Raw genomic sequence first — 23,533 nt, 5'->3', positions numbered from 1 at the left:
GTATTCCAGCATGACAATGACCCAAAACACACAGCCAAGGCAACAAAGGAGTGGCTCAAGAAGAAGCACATTAAGGTCCTGGAGTGGCCTAGCCAGTCTCCAGACCTTAATCCCATAGAAAATCTGTGGAGGGAGCTGAAGGTTCGAGTTGCCAAACGTCAGCCTCGAAACCTTAATGACTTGGAGAGGATCTGCAAAGAGGAGTGGGACAAAATCCCTCCTGAGATGTGTGCAAACCTGGTGGCCAACTACAGGAAACGTATGACCTCTGTGATTGCCAACAAGGGTTTTGCCACCAAGTACTAAGTCGAAGGGGTCAAATACTTATTTCCCTCATTAACATGCAAATCAATGTATAACTTTTTTGAAATGCGTTTTTCTGGATTTTTTTGTTGTTATTCTGTCTCTCCCTGTTAAAATACACCTACCATTAAAATTATAGACTGATCATTTCTTTGTCAGTGGGCAAACGTACAAAATCAAAAAAAATTCAAATAACTTTACAGATCTTTATTGTAAAGGGTTTAAACAATGTTTTCCATGTTTGTTCAATGAAGCATAAACAATTTATGAACATGCACCTGTGGCACAGTCGTTAAGACACAAACAGCTTACAGACGGTAGGCAATTAAGGCCACAGTTACACAAACTTAGGACACTAAAGAGACCTTTCTACTGAATCTGAAAAACACCAAAAGAAAGATGCCCAGGGTCCCTGCTCATCTGTGAACGTGCCTTAGGCATGCTGCAAGGAGGCATGAGGACTGCAGGTGTGGCCAGGGCAATAAATTGCAATGTCCTGTGAGACGCCGAAGACAGCAATACAGGGAGACAGGAAGGACAGCTGATCGTCCACGCAGTGGCTGACCACGTGTAACAACACCTGCACAGGATCGGTCCATCCGAATATCACACCTGCGGGACAGATACAGGATGGCAACAACAACTGCCCGAGTTACACCAGGAACGTACAATCCCTCCATCAGTGCTCAGACTGTCCGCAATAGGCTGAGAGAGGCTGGAAGAGTGGGGTAACATCTCACAGCAAGAACTGGCAAATCTGGTGCAGTCCATGAGGAGGAGATGCACTGCAGGACTTAATGCAGCTGGTGGCCACAGCAGATACTGACTGTTACTTTTGATTTTGACCCCCCCTTTGTTCAGGGACACATTATTTAATTTCTGTTAGTCACATGTCTGTGAAACATTTTAAGTTTGCTGAAAATAAACAAAGCATTTGAAAGTGAGAAGACGTTTCTGAGTATATAAGGTCTTACATCCTAGACTGTAAAAGCTGATGAGTGCAGACAAGATGTTAAGTCAAAGTTAAGAGCTAAGGGAGAGGGAGCAACGTGGAAATCAAAATAAACAATGCAGGTGTTAGTAATGCAAAGGCAATAGTATGACAAAACACTGTATAAGTGCAATCTTACAGGAGAATGAATGACTAAATTTCAAGTACAGTCTGAAAAGATGTGTAATGAGTAATCGCCAGAAGGAGGTCAGGGACTCTGCTGTTTTGTCTACTGACAAGGGAACTGGTTCCCTTGTATTTATTGATGATGTGACTGCTGACAAAAGCTGAGGATGAAAAGCTTCAGGATGAATTCTGAAGTGTTTAGCGCTATATTATCTGTTCAGATTCAGCCAAATGCTTCACAGTGCAGATGGACAATGATCCAAATTAAAGATGAAATAGGGTACACAAACGCATACGTAATCCTCATATACGCAAAGTTGGCCAAACGTACATTTCTGTGTTTCAGTGGATTCATTTGTTATACAAACAATTGTTCATACGCTATCCTCCAGAGCAGAAGGACTGCTATATATAACAAATGATTAGTCTGGCATCGTCTTGCTGGAACAGTTAGTTGGCTGGCAGGGATTTTACATTTATTTTAATTCAGTACGTTTAAACATTAAAAATTTAAGTTTAAACGTCTAAACCATCTGCTACTGCTCCTTAGATGATTTGCTCCTCAGACAGATTCATATTTTAGTCACAGCCAGGGCATCCATTTCTGGGAGGTGAATCTAACAGATGGTTATGTGCAGATGTAGAACTGTACGACTCATGGTCACACAAAGAGGTAAAAGGCTGAAGACAAACTAATGTATTTCCTGTATAATACCACTAGGTAGCAGTATTGATTAAGGAAATGAAAGTACATGGGTCACAGGTGAGGTTTTTGTTTCAAGGGTGTACTCTGTTATATACTCACATATACTTTTAGTCTGAATTATTGACTTCCGTTTCATTCTTTCATTACAGCTGAAGGATTAAAATGAGTTCAAATAGGGAACCCAGTATAAGAATATAAGTCAAGAGAGACTCCGGCTCTTCATTATATGATTTAAGGGTTTGATAATTATTCTGTAGAGCTTAAGCTGCTGCCAATTTAAAGTGTTATAAAACACAGTCCAGATAAAATAAGTCCTAAAATGACTCCCTATATGGTCCATGGGAAGCATCTTAAGATTTCTAAGTAAATGGTCATTGAAAACATCACAGTATAAGAACATTTAAGCTGAAAACCTAGAAAAGTATGTCAGGATCTTAATAGACACCCTTTACATGACATGGTGACTATTCAGTGACCACCTGATCAGGTTCAGGTGATTTAGCATTTATACCAGGTGTTTAATGACATTTTCCATTTTCTTAATTGGGAAACATTTGACATTTGTGTAGCACCACCACAACCAGAGTAAAAAAAGCTCTTCTGAAGTCAACCCCAAAATAGCCCATATGAAAAAGCTTCAATTCAGATTTTAGAGTGAACAATTCTGGCATTCATAATATTATCTGGGGCAGCTCTCCTAATATAGGCAGCATACAGAAACTTTTAATTTTCTTGGTTAAAGTATGTCTAGGAACTATGAATACTGAAGCAGGGACATTGGGTCTTTTCTGCATCCCATGGGTATTGACCAGCAAAGTCAATGTTAATGGCAGAGACCCCAAGCAGCCGTTTTATACATTGCTTGATGTGTTCGGGAGCAGGAATCCCAGCAAACAGCGCATTGCAATCATCTTCCTGCACAAAAACAAGGTCAGTTTGAGAAGCTGAAGTATATTTACAATAAAAAGCCATAAGAATAAAGAGTTCCCATTCATTTAAATTTGTTTCATTTTTTTATTTATTGCAATAAAGATGTACAAAGTATCTGTAATCTTAAATGTTAAAATAATGTTAGAAAAGCATATCTGTGACATTAACAGTACAGTATATCAAAATGTTACAGATTCAACCATCTAGGCAGGGGAGTATTAGCCTAGTGGAGGAAGAAAAAAAAAAAACACTTTGAAACCACTTCTCAACAGCTTCTTTTAAAAGGCATATAAAAGATAGAAATATACAGAAAGACTGAAAAAGGTAATTAAAAGACTAAATTTTAAAAGAGCAAGATCCCAACATAAATTCAACATGCATGATAACTTAAAACAAACCAAAAAATAAATAGTCTTACCCAATTTATTTAATTTTATTATTAATCCACTCCCTTAATTTGTTACCCTACTAGTTATTTACAGGTTAGTATGAATTACACAGTGCAAACTAAGGAGATTTTGAGAATGACCAGTGCTTTATTTTATTTTCATTTTTATGTTTTACGTCTGATGAGAAAAAAAAAAAAAAAAAAACACTTTGGCTACAGAGACAGACTGGTGAAAGACCGTTGGAAATGGAATGACCACGAAGTCGAGCCACACCTGCTCCAATTCAAATTCCTAACAGCCGAGGAATATCGAAGGCCTGACAGCACAACACCGAAGACTGGTCTCATCTATTCATTCAGACACCTGCTGTGCCTTTATATAGATGTGTACAATCGACACGCACACAAATACACATTTGGTTGTAACAGACTATTATTAGCAAATTATGGAACAGCTCCCAGAAGATAAAACATCTGCTCCTACAATTAAGTTTTAAATGATTTGAAAGATTGTTGTGCGAGATAAGACTGGTGTTGTGGTTTCATCCCTAGGTTATATCACAGCTGTGGAAGAAAGTGTACTGAAAAATGTACTTCTAAGCAACTATAATAGAAGAAAGTAGTGATCGTTGAACATATTAGTAAGTGGGTACTGTCGGGAATCTACAAAGCTATACAACCCCTCCCCCCACCCCTTAAAAAAATTAAATACACACATTAAATACAAGTGTGTTCACCACTGCAACAAAGACGTGAAGAATTGGCCTTTAACACAATCGTGTCAAATACCTCCTTAAATCCAGATCAAGTCTAATCCATTAGAAACAGGTTGGGCAGCCAGATCCAGCTAGCAGCTAGCAAGAGAAGGTGATGTGTGGAGATTCTTCAGCACACTAACATCAGAAACCATTGTGGGGACAAAACTGTATATATTGTATGTATATATACACACACATGCACAAAAAAAAAAAAAGTACCCCAACTTTAATCTCCATCATCTCTCCCCCTCCCCCACGTTCACATTCTTATTCCACCTTCACTGAACCCAACATGTCACCAGCTATGTAGTTCCACTTGCGTCTACAAGTGACGGGACGTGGAATCCTTGTGTGACTCCTTCGGCGACACGTAGGTTCGTCTCCAAATCTTTAATGTTATAGTAAAAATAACAAACTCAAACGGAAAGAAAGACAAACAGATGAACCTGTAAGTGTACAGGATTTAGCGGCAGCTTCTAGTACAAGGTTCCTCACTATGGGAACTTGAGGGCAAAAGAGGTCTGCTGTGCTCTTAACAGAAGAGAAATATTACTTGGCTCCTGTGGACCCCCGCCACTTAACAAGGCAGTACCCATCATGCTGTGCTTCAGAATGGTGGGAGTCAGAGAGCTCCGTCCAATTACAGAAATTCTGTGCCATTTCTGAAGGACGAGCTCTTATCAGGATCTTAAGTTATCATTTATGTTTAGGATGGCAAGCAGCCATGGAAAGAGATTAAATAAAGAAAAATTCTTCTTGGACTCTTTCAAAGCTGTCTGACTGAAATTACAGATGGGGAAAGAATACTGCTTTGCATGATGAACAGTAGTCTGGTATCATTGACACCAGTCATGAAAGGTATCCTCAGAGTCTAGACAGCAGACATTGATCCAATTTAAAAACACACACAGATATATATATAAATAAAATCAAACGGCACATTCTTTAAATCGGTAAAGGTTGTGGAGGGTTCCGCTTCCCAAGTGACCCTGTGTCCGGTAATGAGAAATATTACCTTATAAATAAGTGAGGTTTCATCAGTTACATCATTGGTTATGTCACACGATACAAACAGAATAAAAGGCAATTCCAGAATCCTCACTGAATCAGCGTAGAGTAAGAAAATGAAAGTGTGCGCACACGTGTCCTTCACAATGAAGACATCAACCCCAAAGCACTCACCTTTCTATAGACAGGTGTCACAGAGGCAGCAGGTACAATTTCAAGTAAACTACTGCGGCTTTCTATGGTCAGTCCATATGAGCCGAGTCCGTGGGTCAAACCATGTCAGAGTTTGGTAAAAACCACTTGAAAGTGACACAGAAAAAAAACTTTGCTATGGTAAAGCTTGCTTAGTGATGGACACTGTTCGATTCGGGTATAAATCAGTCTAGACAACAAACATGGTTTGAGTTTGGAGCCATTTTATTTGTAATGAAAACATGTCAAATGCAAGACAATACATTTTTTTTTTCCCCAATGGCTAATGTCACTTTTGCTAAAAAACGTAGTTACATACAATTCCCTGAAACCTAGTGGGGGTGGTAGTGATGGTATTGCCCAAAATCAGAGATGGTGGGACAGGACTGTGAAGGACTCGATATGGACTGACCTCTGCATTACACTTTTTAAATACAAGTCACCAACCAGCCATTACAGCTTCAGAAAAAGAAAAAAAATGGTAAAAATATTAGCAAGACCTTTACACTAATGTTTAAGGCAAATTGATGTCTGTGTACCTTATATGCTTTTTTTGTTGTCGTTTTGTTCTTTGCACAAATCAGAAAAAAAACAAAAAACAAAAAAAAACGAATGCTTCTCCAGGGAGACTGTGAAATGTACAAGCAACAATAGACCAACCAACCGACCACTGAGCTAGATAAGGCCGTGAAGGAGCAGGGCCCTGCAGTGAAATGGTGAGGAGAGGTACCTATTCACCGGGGTTAAAACAAACACCAACAGTTTCAATTCCACCGGCCCGACAATCTTTCTTTTTTGGTTTGAGGTTCAGACAAAAAAAAAAACAGTTCTTTAGCAGCTTCGATGCGGCCCGTAACACTAGAATGCTTTTGCACACAGCGATCGACGAGCGATGCCCAATGCCCACCATTTACACAAGGACTACGTTTGCTTTGGATAAGTCATGAATAAGTTACCTAGGCAAAATATTAGCATTAATTAATTTCTCTTTTTGAATTTTCTTTAAAGCTTACTTCCCTCATAATCACCTCTGATTTCAGACGATACACCGGTCTAACACGTGTGACGAGGGGATTAGTGCAGAATCAAATTTAATTCATTACTAGCTCAAAGGAAGACTGGAAGTGAAGAAAATAAAACTAAAGCAGCTTTTTTCTTTTTTAAACACAAAACTGTGGAAACTACCGGTCATTTAGGGAAGTCCACTCACATCTTCAGCAAAATCAGAATTCAACATTCACTTTATTACCAGGGCATATGCGTCAGTGCGGTGAGAGTCATCGGATTTAAATTGATGTGGAAGGCACCTCAATAAGGCTATACAAGGTTTTGCAAAGCATTCTGCATTGTTTCTCCCAACAGAAGAAAAATAATAAATACAAAATTAAAAACCCTGATGATTATTGCTGCTCTTCAAGTAGCAAAAGGAATAATCAAATGGCGGTAAGAATAAGATGAACCACAACTGCGCAAGTTTAGTTATTTTTTTTTTTTTAGTTTTTTGTTGCTTAAGTCAGGAAAAACGGAAAAGGATAATAACATTCCATCAAATATCAGGAGAGGATCGTCAGGTGTTTGTGTAGTTTTGTTAAGGTTCAAAAGGCTTAAACTGGCATTACCATGACCTGCAGACTGACTCTCCAATCTTGTGCAACCTCTCCACTGGGTGAACCTGGCAGCTGGTCCACTCGGTCCAAATGCCCCTCCCTGCCTGGTTGGCGCTGTTCATCTCTCGGGTGTTGTCGGTATTCATTACTTCATGAGTTGTATTCATTTTAAAACATTGTATATATTTAATATATATATATATTTAAAGTCTGTTAAAAGTCTCCTAAAGACGCGTGTGGCCACCGCGTGCCGCAGGGTTTAGGAGTAGAAGGTGAGCACGCTTTGGTGGTTGCCGCGCACGAGCAGGATGGGCGGGAGGTCCTTGGAGAGGGATTCCAGCCAGCCCATGTACAGCGCGCTGGAGACGGCACCCTTCCTGGCCAGGGGCATGCTCCTGAAAACCAGAAAAGCAAGTCAGCTTCTCAATCCTTCACGGCGTACAAAACCCCAACATCCACCTGCGGGAGAGTCTCCGGCTGAGGAGAGGGTGCGTCAAAAACTGTGCCAGAGGTCGATGCATACACAGTACCAAATATGGGATTTGCCCTGTATATTTATTTTGCTGAATGAATTAATGAATCGGAACTGGTCTCGGTATTAGAAACCTGCGTAGGCCGAGCTCACGTGACACCCCACACAAATCCATCTCAGACTAGCAGGTCAGTCTGAGGGCTGTTTGGCAAAAGCTTTTGTCATAGTGCTACTTTAAAAGTTGCTTTTAATCAGAGTGCTTCTTATAAATGTCTTGCGGGACTGAATAAGCATCTTAATGATTTAAATTCAAAAACAGCAAATCTTTTTTGCTTAAACAAGGCATGCCCCAATAGCACTGTGCTGAAATGTCAGAGCCCTTTTTAAATCATTAGAAGCAATATTTTCTCAAGGCATTTCAGACACGCTACAAAAGTAATTCACTTTGCTCATCTGGAAAACAAAGGCAATTTTCTGTATCTGTTCATTCACAAAGACTAATTATGCAAAATGGCAATAGAGGGATAGACCATTTAAAATGTAAACTATCGATGGAACAAACTGGAAGTAAAACCTTTCATAAGAGTGTAACTTTGTCCATGTTTTTACCCAAAGTCCTTCATTAATAGTATTAACAGTATTAACAGAGCCCTAATCCTGCCGGGAGTGGGGGGTCCTAATTCCACACACCATAGTGACACATTGAAACAATTTACTCAGCTGGCTGGGTTATTGAATATGTGACCAGTAAAATGAGTCACTGTAAAATACAACATAGCACAATATAATCTTCCATATACGAGTATCACAGTTAAAGGCGATTAGCGGTTAGCTCCATAAAACTGAAAGCAGCCAGAACACAGACACACAGGTGTATATAAAGCAATGCTTTTTTCCAGCACTGATGCATTTTAAATCTGCTATTACTCACATGACAATGAGGTTTGCTGTGCTTGAATGCTCTTTCAGCAATTCATTCAATCTGATCTGGCGCTGCGTCTGTAATAAAAAAACAACACATTAAACAATAGCATGAAATTCAAAAGGGCTTGGAGATGGTTTGTCTGCATCTGACCCATTCGGATTAAACAAAAGCACAAACCCAATTTCTACGAGGTAGTAACCTAACAACCTTAACCTTTAAAAAAATAAGTGCTCCAATAACTCCATTAGCTAAGCGTTGGCGTTTATGGCACAAATATACAACACACACTTTAAAACAGCATTCCTTCTACACAGTCCCATTAACGGGAACACAGGTCTGGAGAGACTGCTGAAATTCGATCCGGCACTTCAACACAAGTGCGCACAGAACCAGGGATCACGTCATTGTGGGATACACATCAATAATCCAATACTAGGATCGTCATCATAGAGGGCCTGGCTGTAGGCAGTTCCTGAAGGGAGAAGCATTTTGTTTTCCAAAAGGTGGTAACTTGGGAAGCAATCTGAAGCGTCGAGGGTGTGAAGGTGGGCCGGGGAAGGAGGCTGACCTTGGTCTTGTAAAGCTCCAGCTCATTGTCCGTGATCCTCCAGGGCTCGTCCGCTTTCAGCTTCTCCGCCGCCTCCTGCTCCATGTCATCCTCGTTGAGTTTGTACGGCTCGATCATCTCCTCAAAGGCTGAGATACTGAGGAAAGTGCACAGGATTGTTAATGATACAGGCCTTGTGATGTCACAATATATAAAAATAGACACAGGTTATTCAAAATGCTAATTGTAAGGAATTAGGATTTAAACGAGATCTACAGTGAGCTGAATGCATAGATTAAACATTCAGAACAGAAAATAGGAGACCTCTTCACACAGTGGGGTTGTGGCCGTCTGGAACAAACTTCCCAGCCATTTGGTTGAAGCCGACTCCTTGGCATCCATCAAATATAGATGCAATTCTTGGATCGTCAAGATATTAACTACAACACGAGCACGGTGGGTCAAATGGCCTCCCGTCGTTTGTAACCTCTTATGTTCTTAAATCAAAGCCTGTAAAGCTGACTGATGGTTTGCCATAACATTCAGGAGCTTCTTCCTCAGGAAATGTAACCATGTTTTGGTCATCTTTCTATGACTGAAGTTAAGTCTATCTAAGTATACAATTACTGCCGGAGTATCTACTTTAATAAAATAAAAAATAAAAAAGTTCTAGGAATCTTACTTTTCTTTCTTTGGCTTTGTGTTGATATCCCCGAGGACTGTGATGTCAGAGAAGTCTATCCTGAACTTGCTGAGCAGAGTTGCCATTCTGTGAGGAAATTGAAAAACATCAAAGTACTTTCTACATCAAAAGAAAAGACTTCAGAGTGTGTACGATATAGTTGTAAAAACAAAGCCCCCCAATATCAGAGAAAGAAAACTGTTTCCAAAGCAGATTTTAGCAGTTCAGTAATGTTTTCCAGTATAAAGGAAAATAACAGCACCATTGCACTTCAAATCTCTCATTCTATTTTTTCTAAAAGTATAATTCTGGAATACTTGTTTTCTATGGTTAGAGTTTAATAAATCCAGGACATTTGAGAAAACTAAGTTCCTCTTAATAAAGAATAAAGAATATGGTGTAAAATAAAAGTTGCAAATATTCAGATAAATGAAGGAAAAATAAATAAATACAAGAACACAATATATGATTACTAAAAATGTTTTCTATGCATCACATCAATTACACAACCATGTGGTGAACAGGTAATCCGTAACCCATAATGGTCAGAAAGATTTCATCACCATATAAAATCTGACAGACCAGACCAATAAAGTTGTTAGAGTTGTTAGGTTTGAGTATAGATGCATTTCTCATTCTTTCATTCTGAAACATGAATGAGGATATTTGTGATGCATATACAGCATGTGCTGCCCAAAAAAGATAAAAGCCCTACTGCTATAAGCAGGCTAATTATAGACTTCAAAGATCGTGGAGCCAGCTGCGACAGAAAATGTGAAACATTTACAGAGTATTTTCAGACGTACGATTCTATTTATAATGCAGAACAAATGGCTGAACACCACGTCATTTGAAAAGCAACATTTAAACCTTTTGTTCTAATATTGTGCGATACATAGTTCATCACTTGCCATTCAGTTTCCTGTGCTACTGTAATGGTGTGAACTAAATTAATGTTTCGGGAAGCTGCAGCGGGACTTCAAATCTCCATAGATTTTCAATCATAAACTGTAAAGTCTACGTAGCTCACCATCAGTGAAGGAAAAACAATCATATTTCCGGTATTAAATGCAAGGGGAAAGAAAAGCAAGTGAACCTGTATGGTATTTCGTTTTTTTGGTTTTTTTTACCTTAAATAAACTTGTTTTCATATTACATACAGAGCTGTAAATAAAAGAGTGGTAACAAAACAAATTAATCTCCATTTCAGAGAAACAAGGCAATGACACCGGTGAAAAGTCCAATATTAAATGATGCATGGGAGAATGGAAACTCACGTTCTTCGGTCATGGTCTATCCTATTGATTTTTCCTCCAATGAACACTCTGATCTTGCAGTCTTGCCATTTCTTCTTATTGGTAACCAGGTATGGGATCAACAGGGTCAAACCTTTGTTTTCATAGCAAAGAAGAAATAAATCAGCAGATTAGACAAAACTACAAATAACTTGCCATGCCTGGCAGTACCAGCAGCAAAATCAAAACCGATCTCTTCAGACTGCAGTTTTAATGAGATATCTCTGGGTTGAGCACTTACCCCCGTCGTCAAATAGCCACCACACATCCACGGTCCCTTTGCCCTGTTTCCTCTGGAACTGAGTGCTCGCCTCCAGCAGTTTCTGATCATTGACATTGAGAGGAGTGGTTGGACTTTTCTTATCTGTAATTAAAACATAAAAAATTTAAAAGGTAGGTGTAAAATCACAAAATCTATATTTTTACTTCCATCTTTGATGTTTACATATTTTCAGAAGCCAAGAATTACACCTCATTTCATACATAGAATGGATAATTCATAAAGTGTGAACTTCAAATATTAACCATTACAATATTGAAACATCACACAAAGCATTGAGAGCATCATTAACAGTCAACCCACAATGAGAACATTTTGACGTTTTCCAGGATTCTCAGTCTAAATGGCTTGAGCTATAAAAACGATGCACTGAGAATCATAGAAGGTAAAAACAAAGTTGGAAGTAACACACAGTCACCACTTTATTTCCCCCCAAGCAAAACAAAACCAGAAGAAGTTACATTAAAGAGGATTCCTGCTTTTGATCTTCCATATTTAGAGTCCCTAGCCCTGAATTATCTGATAAACCATCAGACAGCCTTTTCTCCATCAGGAATCCCAGAATCCCCAAGCCATGACAGCACCATTTCAGAGTTGACACACAGAGCTATAAATCCCAGACGAGGAGAGGAGAGGAGAGGAAGGGATTCCTGCTACAGGACAGAGTGCAGATTTAGATTGAAAAGCTTCTAAAATGGAGCCAGAGGAAAAGGAAATGTTCAACACAAGAAAGGGCAAAGTGACAAAGTATAAAAAGAATTAATGAAAAAGAAAAGAAAAAGAATCTTTCCAGTACAGAAAGTGAAGAGACCAAATAAAGAATGGTAAAACAAAAGGTGGGATGCCTGCCTTTTTTCAACAGTGGCTGTGTGGGCGCCTTGCCATCATCATCTTCATCTGGACAATGTTTGAAAGAAAAAAACATTTATGTTAAAGTTCACTGTTAAACAGTGCATCACCATGAGACGCGTGTGTTCGGTGACATTCAATAATATTCATAATAGAGATTAAGGGAATGTAATCAAGATTATATGAATTTGTGTAAAACTTCAGACTTTTTCCAGTGGTGTGAATGAACTCAAAGAGTGGAGGTGAAACTCGCCTTTGTTAAACGATCAGAGTCTCGTTCAGTGTTTAAGTTGCCATAAAAAAAAAAGCACAGAGTACCCTTTGATCGGTGTAATATTTACAATGGCCGTTTAATATTTACCAACTACAGCGATGGAAAATTAAAATAAACAGTTTATTTTTGCCTCGCATATCAGCTTGTAATCTAATTGTTAGTGTTAGTTACTCATATTTACTCTACGGGGTGTAGTAGTCAAGTTTAAAAGTAAAATGGAAAAGAGAAGAAGTCAGATTCACAATTACAGTCTTGGTTTTGCCACGTGAAGAGTGGATAAAAGACCTTTTTCCTTCAGTTTATCCTAGATGTGTCAAATGATACCGATTATGAATCACACACACTGGTCATGAGAAATCTCTCGCAAAGTCACAAAATGTCAACGTGATCCCAAGGTTAAATACATCCACAGAGGAAGTAATTAGTGGAGATTAAAATTTACTGGCTATGAAGCCAACGACGAGTGTAAATTACTATCTGTAATTAGAAATGGTCCATAGGAACGAAAGCACCGAATCCAACGGTCTTAAACTGTGGGAATTGTTTCCCTGTGTTTATTTGGGACAGATTTACATGTGGGGCCAGCTGACTGAAGGCTAAAAATGTTTTAACTGGAGACATCTGTAGAGGGAATCCAAACAGGCCGTGTTTAGGTCGGGAAAGGTCACTGTGTCACAGAGGATGACTTCCTTTCTGAGGGGTGAAGGGAAGAAGGGCTTGTGGGAATGACGTACATTTAGATTTTATAAATGAGGGGGAGAGCCTTGGAAAAATATACACAGCGCAGGAAAATGTACAGTGTTTACGGACACCAAAGTGGTGCCCTTGAACGACTGGCGACTTAACTAGAAACTAAATCTGATAAAAAGTGTTCTCCTTTCTTGTGGGTAATGCAACACGTTGTCAGCGGAGGGGAAAGGCAGGAAAAAAACTAACAAAAAACAAAAAACACCTGATGGTTCAATGTGGTACCATTACACATGGAAACTGGTCTGGAAGTATTCATACTTTAAGTTTTTAACATCCAACATAATAAGATTTGAACATTTCAGCAGTTGTTTTTTATAAACGTGAAGGTGAAGGGGTAGAATAAAGGTTAAAATACTTGCGGCAAGTTTTTTCCTGAAGGGAATTTCAGTCAACCTGTACAGATACCAAAGCTTTTAAAACTTTTTATAAAATAATTGGCTTTGAGGTCTGGTGCTATCATACCGATAGATTAGCCTGAAGGAAGAGGTTACCTTTCTGCATAGCTGGGCTGTTGTGGGTACTAGGAGCTTTGGAGGAAGGCTTGGAGGAGTCTGCATCCGAGTCTTTGCCTGGATCAATATTTAGAATAATATCCTTGATGCCTGAAGATTTCTCTTGAGACGACAGCAGCTCATCTATAAAGCACAGGGCAAGAAACGGATTAATGCCAAAGCGGCTCGGAGTCTCAGATTACAGCTGCGGTTACAGGCTGAAGATTGCATCCCCAAATGGTGAGAAAGGGAGAAAGACAATGTATATATATTGGAAGAAATACACTTGTGGTGATTGATTTTAGTACAGAAAGGTTATAGTTCCGTACATCTCAAGTCACGCAAGTTTCAGAGCATGAAGTGCCATTGTTAAAACAGGAGTTATGGTATCAAAGGAACTTCCATATTATTTTCAGAAACCGAGCTTAACTCCCTTGACAGGCTTGAGAAACTGTTCAAAGCACCCAGTTCATTCGAGACGAGGTCAGCAGAGTCCTGGGACTGCTGCTCAGCCGAGAAAAACAAATGTGGCTCTTCAACAATTAGAGATTTTTTTATCTATTTAAATCTAAGACTCACTGAGGAGTTTTTCTAGATTGAGTCAGTGTCTAGACAAACTAATCTTTATTGTTGTGATTGAATATATACCGTTACAGCCATTTAAAAATAATTAAATCAAATCCTTCAAAATAAGTATAGTACCTGTAAATGGCTTTAGTTTCATTATGTTCTATGGGGCTCATTCTCTTATTCCCTCATCACAGCAAAAACAAATCAGACTAATTCAACAGAGCACACCAGTTCATAGGATGGGCAACATAAGACAAACAGAATAAATAAACTATTCACAAATGGACAAAAAGAGACGTACCTTGACCTTGAATATGGGAAACATCAAGTCCTTCTTTCAACCGAAGGATAACTGCTCCATATTGGAAATCAAATGCATCACTGAAACACAAATAAATCAATTACACTGTGTGCTTCCCTTCAGGAAATCATTTGACATGGAAACTTTAACAACAAAAAGATGAATAAACATAATACCACATTGAACTTTAATTATCCATGTGCTTAAAAAAAAAAAAAAAAAAAAAAAAAAAATCGGAGAACCATTTAAAACAAACAAACAATCTTCATTCAAAATACAAGGCACCAAAGCATAATGGTTATGTTCCTGTACATATGGTCACCAAATGAAAATTGGTATCTTATTCTCCAAAAGTCATCCATTGGGTAAATAGAAAATACTCAAACAGATGTGAATGTTAAGGCATGTTTTTCCTCAAAATCCTATATACAAGTATCCCTTTAAAATGAAAGTTTAAAAAAAAAAATTAAGCAAAAACCTCCATTGCTGGAAATGTAAAGAAAAATTTTCCATTCTGTCCAATTGTTAAATACCTTAAATAATACAATTACTTTCCCACAGCCTGTTACAGATTGGTGCTTGACAAATATTACCGTTTCACTACAAGGCCAAGTGTCCGATTCTTTTAGGCTTAAAGATCTGAAAGGCTAAGACTATCGTACTTTTTATGAAGTAACAAATGTGCTAATTAGGAGAATATATTCACTCGGCTTAAAGAAATTAAGCCGAATTACTGACCCACAACAGACCGAAGATGAGGGACCTGCTCTACTCACTGAATCATGTTAATGTACGTCTCCACATCTTTCATATCCCCATCTCTCCAGTCGTTCTTGAAACCAAGAACCAGCGTGTTTGGCCTCATGCGCCCCAGGCCTGCAGCCTAACGGTGAAAAGACACTGTGGTTGGTATTTTTCTCAACTGTGAGGAAGGCACAGAAATTACGAGGTGGGGAGAATGAGATTTGGATCAGCTCCTACCTGCAGCAAGTACTGGGCCCCCTGCCGAAGGTCTTCTGCGTACACTGGAGTGTAGAAGGCCTTGGTTTTGTTCTTCAAGAGCCAGCGCTGGTATCGGCCTTGTTCATTAGCGAGCTCCTTAAAGTTGGGCCTGCGAGCGCTCTGGAAAAGCAACACACATCTCATTCTCAAAGGTGCGCAGGCAAGATGGAGCCATACTTCAAATTGTCTCATCTGGTCTGTTTTTAATTTGTGAATGGTGCCAGCTGCCTCCACTCCATCCAACCATACATTGATTGAGATCCAAGTAGGTAGCAATTTGTTACCATCTATGCCCAACCTGACATGCCATCTATATAGGAATATTTGGCTTTTAAAACTTGATACTTGACATTCATCACTATTAAAAACAAAATGGGTTTGTGGATATTGGCTGTGTCATAATACAGAGTTTATTATAATAATCACAGCCCTATGAAAGCAGGCCTCTGTTCTGTGTCGTAAACAGGTTTCAGCTTTCTGACACATTCAAGAAATGTGGTTTTGATTACTTCTTTATTTAATAGGTGCTGGCAAGATAAAGTATTTAAAATGGTGTTTTCATTTTATTTTACAGAACAGTCCAGTGGAGGTGCAATTACATCACTGCAATTTTAAAATTGTCTTTATGGAGCTCAAATTTTACTGCTAAAGGGAAGTCTGGAACAAACACCTTTTTAATAAGCTGTGGGCAGCTCCTCAGATCAACCATGTTAAATTATGTTACTTCTGTGACATTAATGCCAAAAGCAAGCTCCTTAGCAGAACCCCAACATAAAATATATGTGACAACATAAATGGCTGCTTCCACATTGTGTATTCCTCCTGACTGATGACTTAACTTATGAATGCTTTAAAGATGTATTTAAAGATCCAGTTGAAATGCTGAGACTTATTGAAGGTACCTACCATACGAACATGCCCACACACCATCAGCCCCACGTTTTTGGTGAAATCGTGAACCAGATTAAGTAGTGCAGGACGAGTATTTGGATATCCAGTCATGACCAAACATTGGGGCCTGTTGGAAATCAAAGGAGAATAAATATATTGCAGTACTTGACATTTGAAAGCCTCACAATGGTACGACTAACAATCACTGAAAAGTATTAACTGGAAATACTAATGTGGAGAACTACAATAGTACTAAAACCCAGGACTAACCTAACCAAAACTAATTTGAATTCACTGCCAGAATGCTTACATCAGTGGATAATGGATTACCTTTAATTCTGTGGATCAGAAGTCATTGAGGTAGCAGTAAATACAAAGAAAACAAACTGGCAAATTGACGGCTTTTTTAATAACCCAAATAGTAACTTATTAAACCAAGGAAGTATCAAGGTGTAGGAAGAGTGTACATCAAAGTAAAGATTATTAAATGCCAAGGATTACCAACTGCTGAAGCCCGTCAGTACAATTTTTAATAATGAAGACATTAAGTAAATGCTTAATCCTTACACCAGCTTATTGCCATGGAAACTTCTGAAGGTATATTTGAAGAAAAGGAGGGGTCAAATTAAACAAGGGCATTGATACAGTTCAGACTTCTCTTTGATCGAATTTTAAAAGCAGATTTAAACGCATTGTGTTAACATGTTTTACCTTGTGAAAAGCATCATACGTGTTCAGACTTGTAGAATAACTGAAGTGTAACCAAGGATACTGTATACATTTTCAGTATAACAAGAGTGTTAATAATAAAAATAATAATAATTTAAAAAAAAACAGAAGTGTTCAGTGCATAAAACAGTCCAATAAGATTTTACACTTATCACTTTCAAAATTATAAATGTTTGGATTGCTGATCTTGGTGCTTGTTTTTGATGTTAGTTTGTTTTGTCCTTGTTAGTTTGTGTGTGTGTGTGTGTATATATACTTTGTTTACAATATGAAATTCCCCTTGGGGATTAATAAAAGTATAATCTAATCTAAATTTTTGACTGTGTTCTAGAAGTTCTTGTTCCAGAACAGCATCTGATGTATGTTTTACCTTCCGCCTTAAAAGGATTAAGTGTGTTGGCCCCATAGGATACAGTCTTTTGTATTCTCAATAAGACATCAGAATCAAGTAACTTATTAAAATAAAACTTGAGCAAAGGTGACTTTACAGCTTCTCTTTTGCATATGTCGACGTTTAACACTTAATATTGCAAATGCAAGAAAAACTGTGAATTCCAAACCTGAAAAGAGCAATTCTGCAAAAACAATATCCCATTCAGCAATTGAAAACATTACCAACTGTCCCAAGTGGTCCATTACATAACCCTCCCAGGAGAATAATGTGCTTTCCTGAACTGTATGCAGCCTTATTTAACAAACAAATGTATTTATTCTGCGAGCTGGACTAGATCTGCTTATGCTTGTTTGAATTGGCTGATGTTTGAAGAGATTCACTAAAATGAATAGGGCAAAACCAAAATCTTTTAAGCAGGTCAAATATTCCCTATAGCACAATGCACGGACACAAAATATGTATGCATGTAATCAGGCTATCAATTCTTAAAGCAAAGTCTAATTACTTAGATTGAGAACCATTTCTCTGCCCTTTTTACAATGCTGCTCTGTAGCCCATTTCATATATTATTTTAAAACTTGTAGTGAATAGCCTTCTATCAAAACATTACATGCATTTGAAACCGGTACTCACTTTATAAATAAATCTGCTTCTATGGTTAGAAACTGCCCTGCATGTTAGGTTGAGAACAAGGGAGTCTAGCACTCCAGTCAGACCCTGGCCCTACAGACCTTGAATGGGTCAGAGCAATGGACCAGTTGACTCATGTTCATGTCCTTATTTCAGGCTGTGAATGGAACGAGACCGATTGGAGCAAGAAGGTTGATCAAGCAGGTGGGCACAGGGTCCGAAGACCTCCCGGCTAAGTCCGTTCATGGACTCGTGTTGCTGGCATCTCATTACCTGAAGTTTTTAATGTGGTCCTCCACGCCCGTGAGGCGGATGCAGTGCGTCAGAGCCTGGTGGTACGTCAAGGCTTGCGTGGAAGATCCCCAGTTCACATCTGTAATGCAGGAGAAGCCCATTGGTTTTCATGTACTGCGATTATACACTATTTGTACCATATGTCCATGTGAATACTCACATCTGTTGTACTTTCAACTTCTTATCCAGAGTGTAAACACCCACACTGTCATCACTTCCTCAGCGAGTGTCACACTCCTCACTTTAATTGCGGGTTCTTAACCAAACCGTCCTGGCTGATTTAGTTGGGCGCTGTTTACATGCTCAAAGATGTGTTTTAAGTCATGGCGGATAGAGGTGGTCCTGTACCGGTGCCAAGAACTATTAAGCAGCCCAGACTCCATAAGAATTAGACAAACCAGCCATAACAGAAGAATTATATATTTTTGTTACTGTGCAAGTGCGTGTCTAAAGTACGTATGCGTGTCAAATGTGGAGTCTTCCGAAAAAATGGAAACACATGGGAACCCACATTCCAGAGGAAGCTCCTTTTCCCATTGTGTGATTTAACGTGAGAAGCCATACATTTGTGATTTCCTAAATCTAGTACTTTTAGCTTATGAAACCAGTTAGATAATATATGGAATTTTGGAAAAAAGTTGTTTTGTTAGTAAAATAAAATACAAAAGCCAGGAAAGCATCTGCTTTTAGTCCTACTGATATTTTTAAAATCAGTACACCAACTAAATATATTATTCTTGAGAAAAGTTAATAACTATTAATTAGTTTCATCTATAAAGTTTAACTGAAGAAATGCCACTGCATTGCAACAAATAAAGCAAAAATAAGAGACCCCTCCGATCTCAAATATTTTCAAATGGCAGAGTTAATGCAATGGAAGACTTATCCATTAAATTTTTCTGCTATACCTTGGTGTAAAAATGGGAAGGTTTTTTATTTTATTTTTTAAATAGGCTGCTAAAGGCCCATTTCACAAAATTCCAGGCCATTTCCTTGCACTGGAAAAACCTGCCAATTGACTGCTCAGGCAGTCGAAACCCAAAGGGCATAAACGCTATTAGGAGATTGGAGAATCTGACACCTTGAATGAGAAGTATTCTAACTTTGAATGAGTCATAACAGCCAAGACTACTCTGCAGCTTACCTCATGGACGAGGGGAGATGGGTGAATTAGGAGTATAAGAAAAATAAAAACAACTGCAAAATTGTGATCAAAGAGCCAGGTATGTATTTTCACAGTTAAAACTGGGACAAAGAAGAGCAGCTAGAATACTGTGAAGGACTAACTGGAATATAGCATATTTAAATCAAATGTAACCCAGACATGTATGAAACTAGCGAACCAATAAAATAAAAGATGGCAAACCATAACTGACCAAAGACATGTAATAAATAACTAGTAGGCTCTGGACAGTTGTTAAAATTGATCAAAGGTTTTCAGTGGTCAGTTTTATTCATATTTACTCAATTGCAAGCTAAGGACTTATGATCAAAGGTTCACCATGAAAAATCTTTAAATAGCAGAAGATGAATACATGAAATACTAAAAATTAAGCTCTTGTATTGCCGGTCTCCTTAGCTAGCCTGCTGTAACAGATCTAAATGTTTGTAAAAAATCTACAATGAAAATCAATGCATCTGAAGTAGCTCATAATGACTATGTATTGTCTGTAGTTCTAGGATTTAATCAGCATCATGCTACGAAAACATTTTAAAATGAATGCATATCTGTGAACCATTTTTCGTGGGTTTGTTTACATTGCTAAAATTACTGAGGTTTGGGACACAGTAACTATTCACAATACCTAATCATACAGTTTTCATTCTAATTCAAATTGTTAATTTATTCTGCTTTAGAGGGTCACAGATAATGGATTTTTTTTTTTTTTTTTAAATAGTACCTAATTTGATATGCTTTGTAGATTGTCCTGAAAACAGGCTGGTTCTGTTTAACTCTTTAACAGCAGATGTTTTAAAAGTAACAAAGGGTCTATGATCATATTCACTGTCCATAAAGGTCCCTTTTTCACTGAATTATTCATGACCCCCTACCAATTAAAGGTTACTCTTCTTGTGCACTGCTCCACATTTTTAAAATGACAGTGGTCAAAAACATTGATCCACATCTAAAATTTCCTAAAATTAAATACTTTTTAGGCTTTTTTTAAAAAAACAAAAGGAAAATTAAGGCAACATAAGGCAAAAGTAAAAATATCCTGAGTGACTGAAACAAAAGACAAGTGAACACCTGCGTTCTCTTGTACATTTCGTACCTGGTTTTTTGTAGCTGACATAGATATACAAGGCCATGACGATGACATTTGTCACCAAGGCGGCCCACCAGTTGATGACAAACATCACACCACAGCACAGAATGGCTCCCGCCAAAGACACCCACATGTTGTAGTACTTGAAACTAGGGCGCCAACCTAGTGATTAAAACAAACAAACAAAACAGTATTGCATGATCAGGTCCTGAAACGATGACTAATTTTCAGCATACCTGAAGAAAGGCAGGAAATCTAAAGCTAAAATTAAACACCTGTGAGCAAATTGTGTATATATACAAATAATTCATACAGTTGTGTAAATTGTGAATTTGTAAAATGCATTATGCCTTGAATTGCACTATTATTGCACTTTGTATTGCGCTTATATTTTGTAATATGCCCTGGACAAGGGCATCTGTTAAGAAATAAATAATAATAATATTAATACAGATGTATAATCTACCAGGGATTCAAGAATATTGCTCTTTGGCAAAACAGCTTCTCCATTTACATATTGCCCTATTAATTTAGTGGTGAGCAGGTACAGTAAATACTCAATGACATGTAGGTAAAGGGAAGAGATATGTAATTATCCCATTTCACAAAGATACAGTGGGAAATTTGAGAGGAGTTAATCTTAAATTAGAAAATTCTAGTTCACATTTAAAAAAGTAATCTTTTGTTTATACTCTTTGAAATGAAATGTGAAGTCTTGTGTGTTAGCACTACAGTTAGAAAAGAACTGTGCTATGTTTTATGTGCACTAAAGGACTGGAAAAGAGCATTATGGGCAACATGAAACTGATGGGCTTTTTAGCGATACTCTAATGTACCATTATATGATAACTATTATTTCTATTGAACAGTTACATACTAGTAAGAGTAGATGGCTTAAAGGGTATATTGGGTGTAGATCGAGAATAAGCCCTGCAGTAACAGCAGGATTGTATATAATAAACACTGTAAACTTTACCATATTGTTAGTTCAGATTCTCATAATTTGGGCATGATTCAAATCAAACATGGTATCGATAGATACAATCCACAAAAATATCTTCTGAAATTTGATATAATTTTATTGTTGATTATTTCCCAATGTGCCCTTTAACTATATAACGTCTAAATGTAAAATATGTACCTGGAATTCTTCTACAACTTTGGTGAAAGGGGAAAAAATACACAATCTTTAAAAGAACCTGATAAACTCTGCACGATAAATGAATTTAACAGAAAACATAATAAAAACAATACATACATATTTATAACTCTGGGAGTACATTTCCTGTTTAATTCCGGATTTATTTTTGATTTTGGTTGTCCTTCAGGATGGTACGGTTTGTTTTTCACTAACTGAATTCTCAGTGACTCATGTATCTAATAATGCAAGTTTATGTATACTTAAATAAATCTATTAGCACCTATATGCCATTATAGGAAAAGTAGTGACTAAACAGTTTAAAAAACAAACAAAAAAAGAACATTAAAGATACTTTAGGGTTTATGTCTATTAGTTTCCAGTGTTCCAGAATGTTATTGAATTCCTGCCTGATTCTAGAGCTCTCTGCCAGATACGCAGAGAAGAGTCCCTTGCAGGTCCAGTTTTTGCTCTGTTGGGATGGTCACAGCCATGGTTGCCAGGCGCTCTTCCTCAGTGACTCCTGGGCAGGGTCTCTCCTGAGGTTTTCCCTCTTTCACAATGGAAAAGGGAGTGGACTCTGGACTGGAATAGCTGCTCTCTCAGCAGAGGGAAATGGATTGTTCTATTTTCACTGTCCCATATTGCAGGTTAAAGAGCACGAACCACACGCCCAAAATAATGTCCTCTGTTTTCACAATGATTGTACATTCTTTAAAACATAAATATCCCCTTATCTGGTATGAAAACTTTCAGCTGAACAGATCTGAACATTTTTGTCCAGCCCTCAAAAATGAAAATGTTTTATAACCATTACAATTCTGCAACATTAAATTTAAGGTGTTTTCCACTGTAGGTGGATAACTGAGGAATAAAAGAACTCCAGAGTCATAGGACCTCATGGGACAATTAAACATGGCAGCTGGTGAAGTCAGTCTGCAAGGTTTGACTTTGAGTATCTGAACCTCGTCTGGATGATTTCCATGTTCCTCTAAGTCTGGGTAATGCAAACAATGTTATCATCGAATACATATCTGAAATGAGTATTTTGCACTGAGACAAAAGTTCCACCTCTAATAATGGATATCTTCTTATCGAGAAAAAAAGGAGTTAAACCGATAAGGGAAAGAAACTGTGAAATTTCAGTAACTCAGATTCCAGGAAAAACTCATTGGTTTCTAAAATATAAACAAACCTTGACAAGATTCAGGAAATTACACTGCGATTTATCAAACCCATCACAAGGAGGGGGAAGAAAAAGGTATTGTGAGCTGAAGCTCCACAAAAGCAATTCAAGTCATGTCTCAGAGAGCCAAAGTATCTGTCCGAGATCGTTTCGTTTTTTTAAGCGTCTTACCTGGAGAGTTGGCCAGAGAGGCGTGGAATACCGAGAAGTTGATTAAGGCATAGGAGGCCAGGAAGAAGTTGGAAATGATAGGGGCAATGGTGTTCAACTCGGCTGTAAAACAAATGTCAGAGCTTTATGGTTAGAACTATATGCTACTAAACTACCCCAACACGAACGAACATACGTACGTACTTACATACGTACATAGCAGACCTCAATTACCAGTGATGAACAGCCATTATCACTGTAAAATGATATAACAAGAGACTACTTTCTTGTGATTTTAACATTAATTAAGTAATGTTTTTAAATGTAATAATTAAGATTCATTCAAAGTCTATTGTCATGATAAATCCATCTGCAACATTAATGAAATATACATAGATTTAGACTGA

At 37.9% G+C, this 23,533-nt stretch overlaps 1 protein-coding gene across 2 annotated transcripts in view; it reads right to left on the bottom strand.

The window, feature by feature from the left end:
- Positions 1-3,126: 3,126 nt before the first annotated feature.
- The window catches only part of slc12a2 (solute carrier family 12 member 2), a 74,402-nt gene continuing 53,995 nt past the window's right edge, over positions 3,127-23,533 (bottom strand). Inside the window, exons 13-27 of one of the 2 annotated variants that reach the window (XM_066711361.1) lie at positions 23,148-23,249; positions 20,659-20,814; positions 18,365-18,464; positions 16,354-16,465; positions 15,427-15,567; positions 15,222-15,328; positions 14,446-14,525; positions 13,575-13,718; positions 12,060-12,107; positions 11,172-11,294; positions 10,913-11,024; positions 9,636-9,722; positions 8,975-9,110; positions 8,413-8,480; positions 3,127-7,404 (exon numbers count right to left, since the gene is read on the bottom strand). In XM_066711361.1, the coding sequence (XP_066567458.1) occupies positions 7,269-7,404; positions 8,413-8,480; positions 8,975-9,110; positions 9,636-9,722; positions 10,913-11,024; positions 11,172-11,294; positions 12,060-12,107; positions 13,575-13,718; positions 14,446-14,525; positions 15,222-15,328; positions 15,427-15,567; positions 16,354-16,465; positions 18,365-18,464; positions 20,659-20,814; positions 23,148-23,249 (1,652 nt within the window). In that variant the 3' untranslated portion in view covers positions 3,127-7,268. The remainder of the gene's footprint in view (positions 7,405-8,412; positions 8,481-8,974; positions 9,111-9,635; positions 9,723-10,912; positions 11,025-11,171; positions 11,295-12,059; positions 12,108-13,574; positions 13,719-14,445; positions 14,526-15,221; positions 15,329-15,426; positions 15,568-16,353; positions 16,466-18,364; positions 18,465-20,658; positions 20,815-23,147; positions 23,250-23,533) is intronic. The other variant, XM_066711362.1, reaches the window with a different exon arrangement.

The sequence above is a fragment of the Amia ocellicauda genome, chromosome 8, assembly GCF_036373705.1.
Source record: "Amia ocellicauda isolate fAmiCal2 chromosome 8, fAmiCal2.hap1, whole genome shotgun sequence".
NCBI lineage: Eukaryota > Metazoa > Chordata > Actinopteri > Amiiformes > Amiidae > Amia > Amia ocellicauda.
This window is presented reverse-complemented; position numbering and strand designations above follow the sequence as displayed.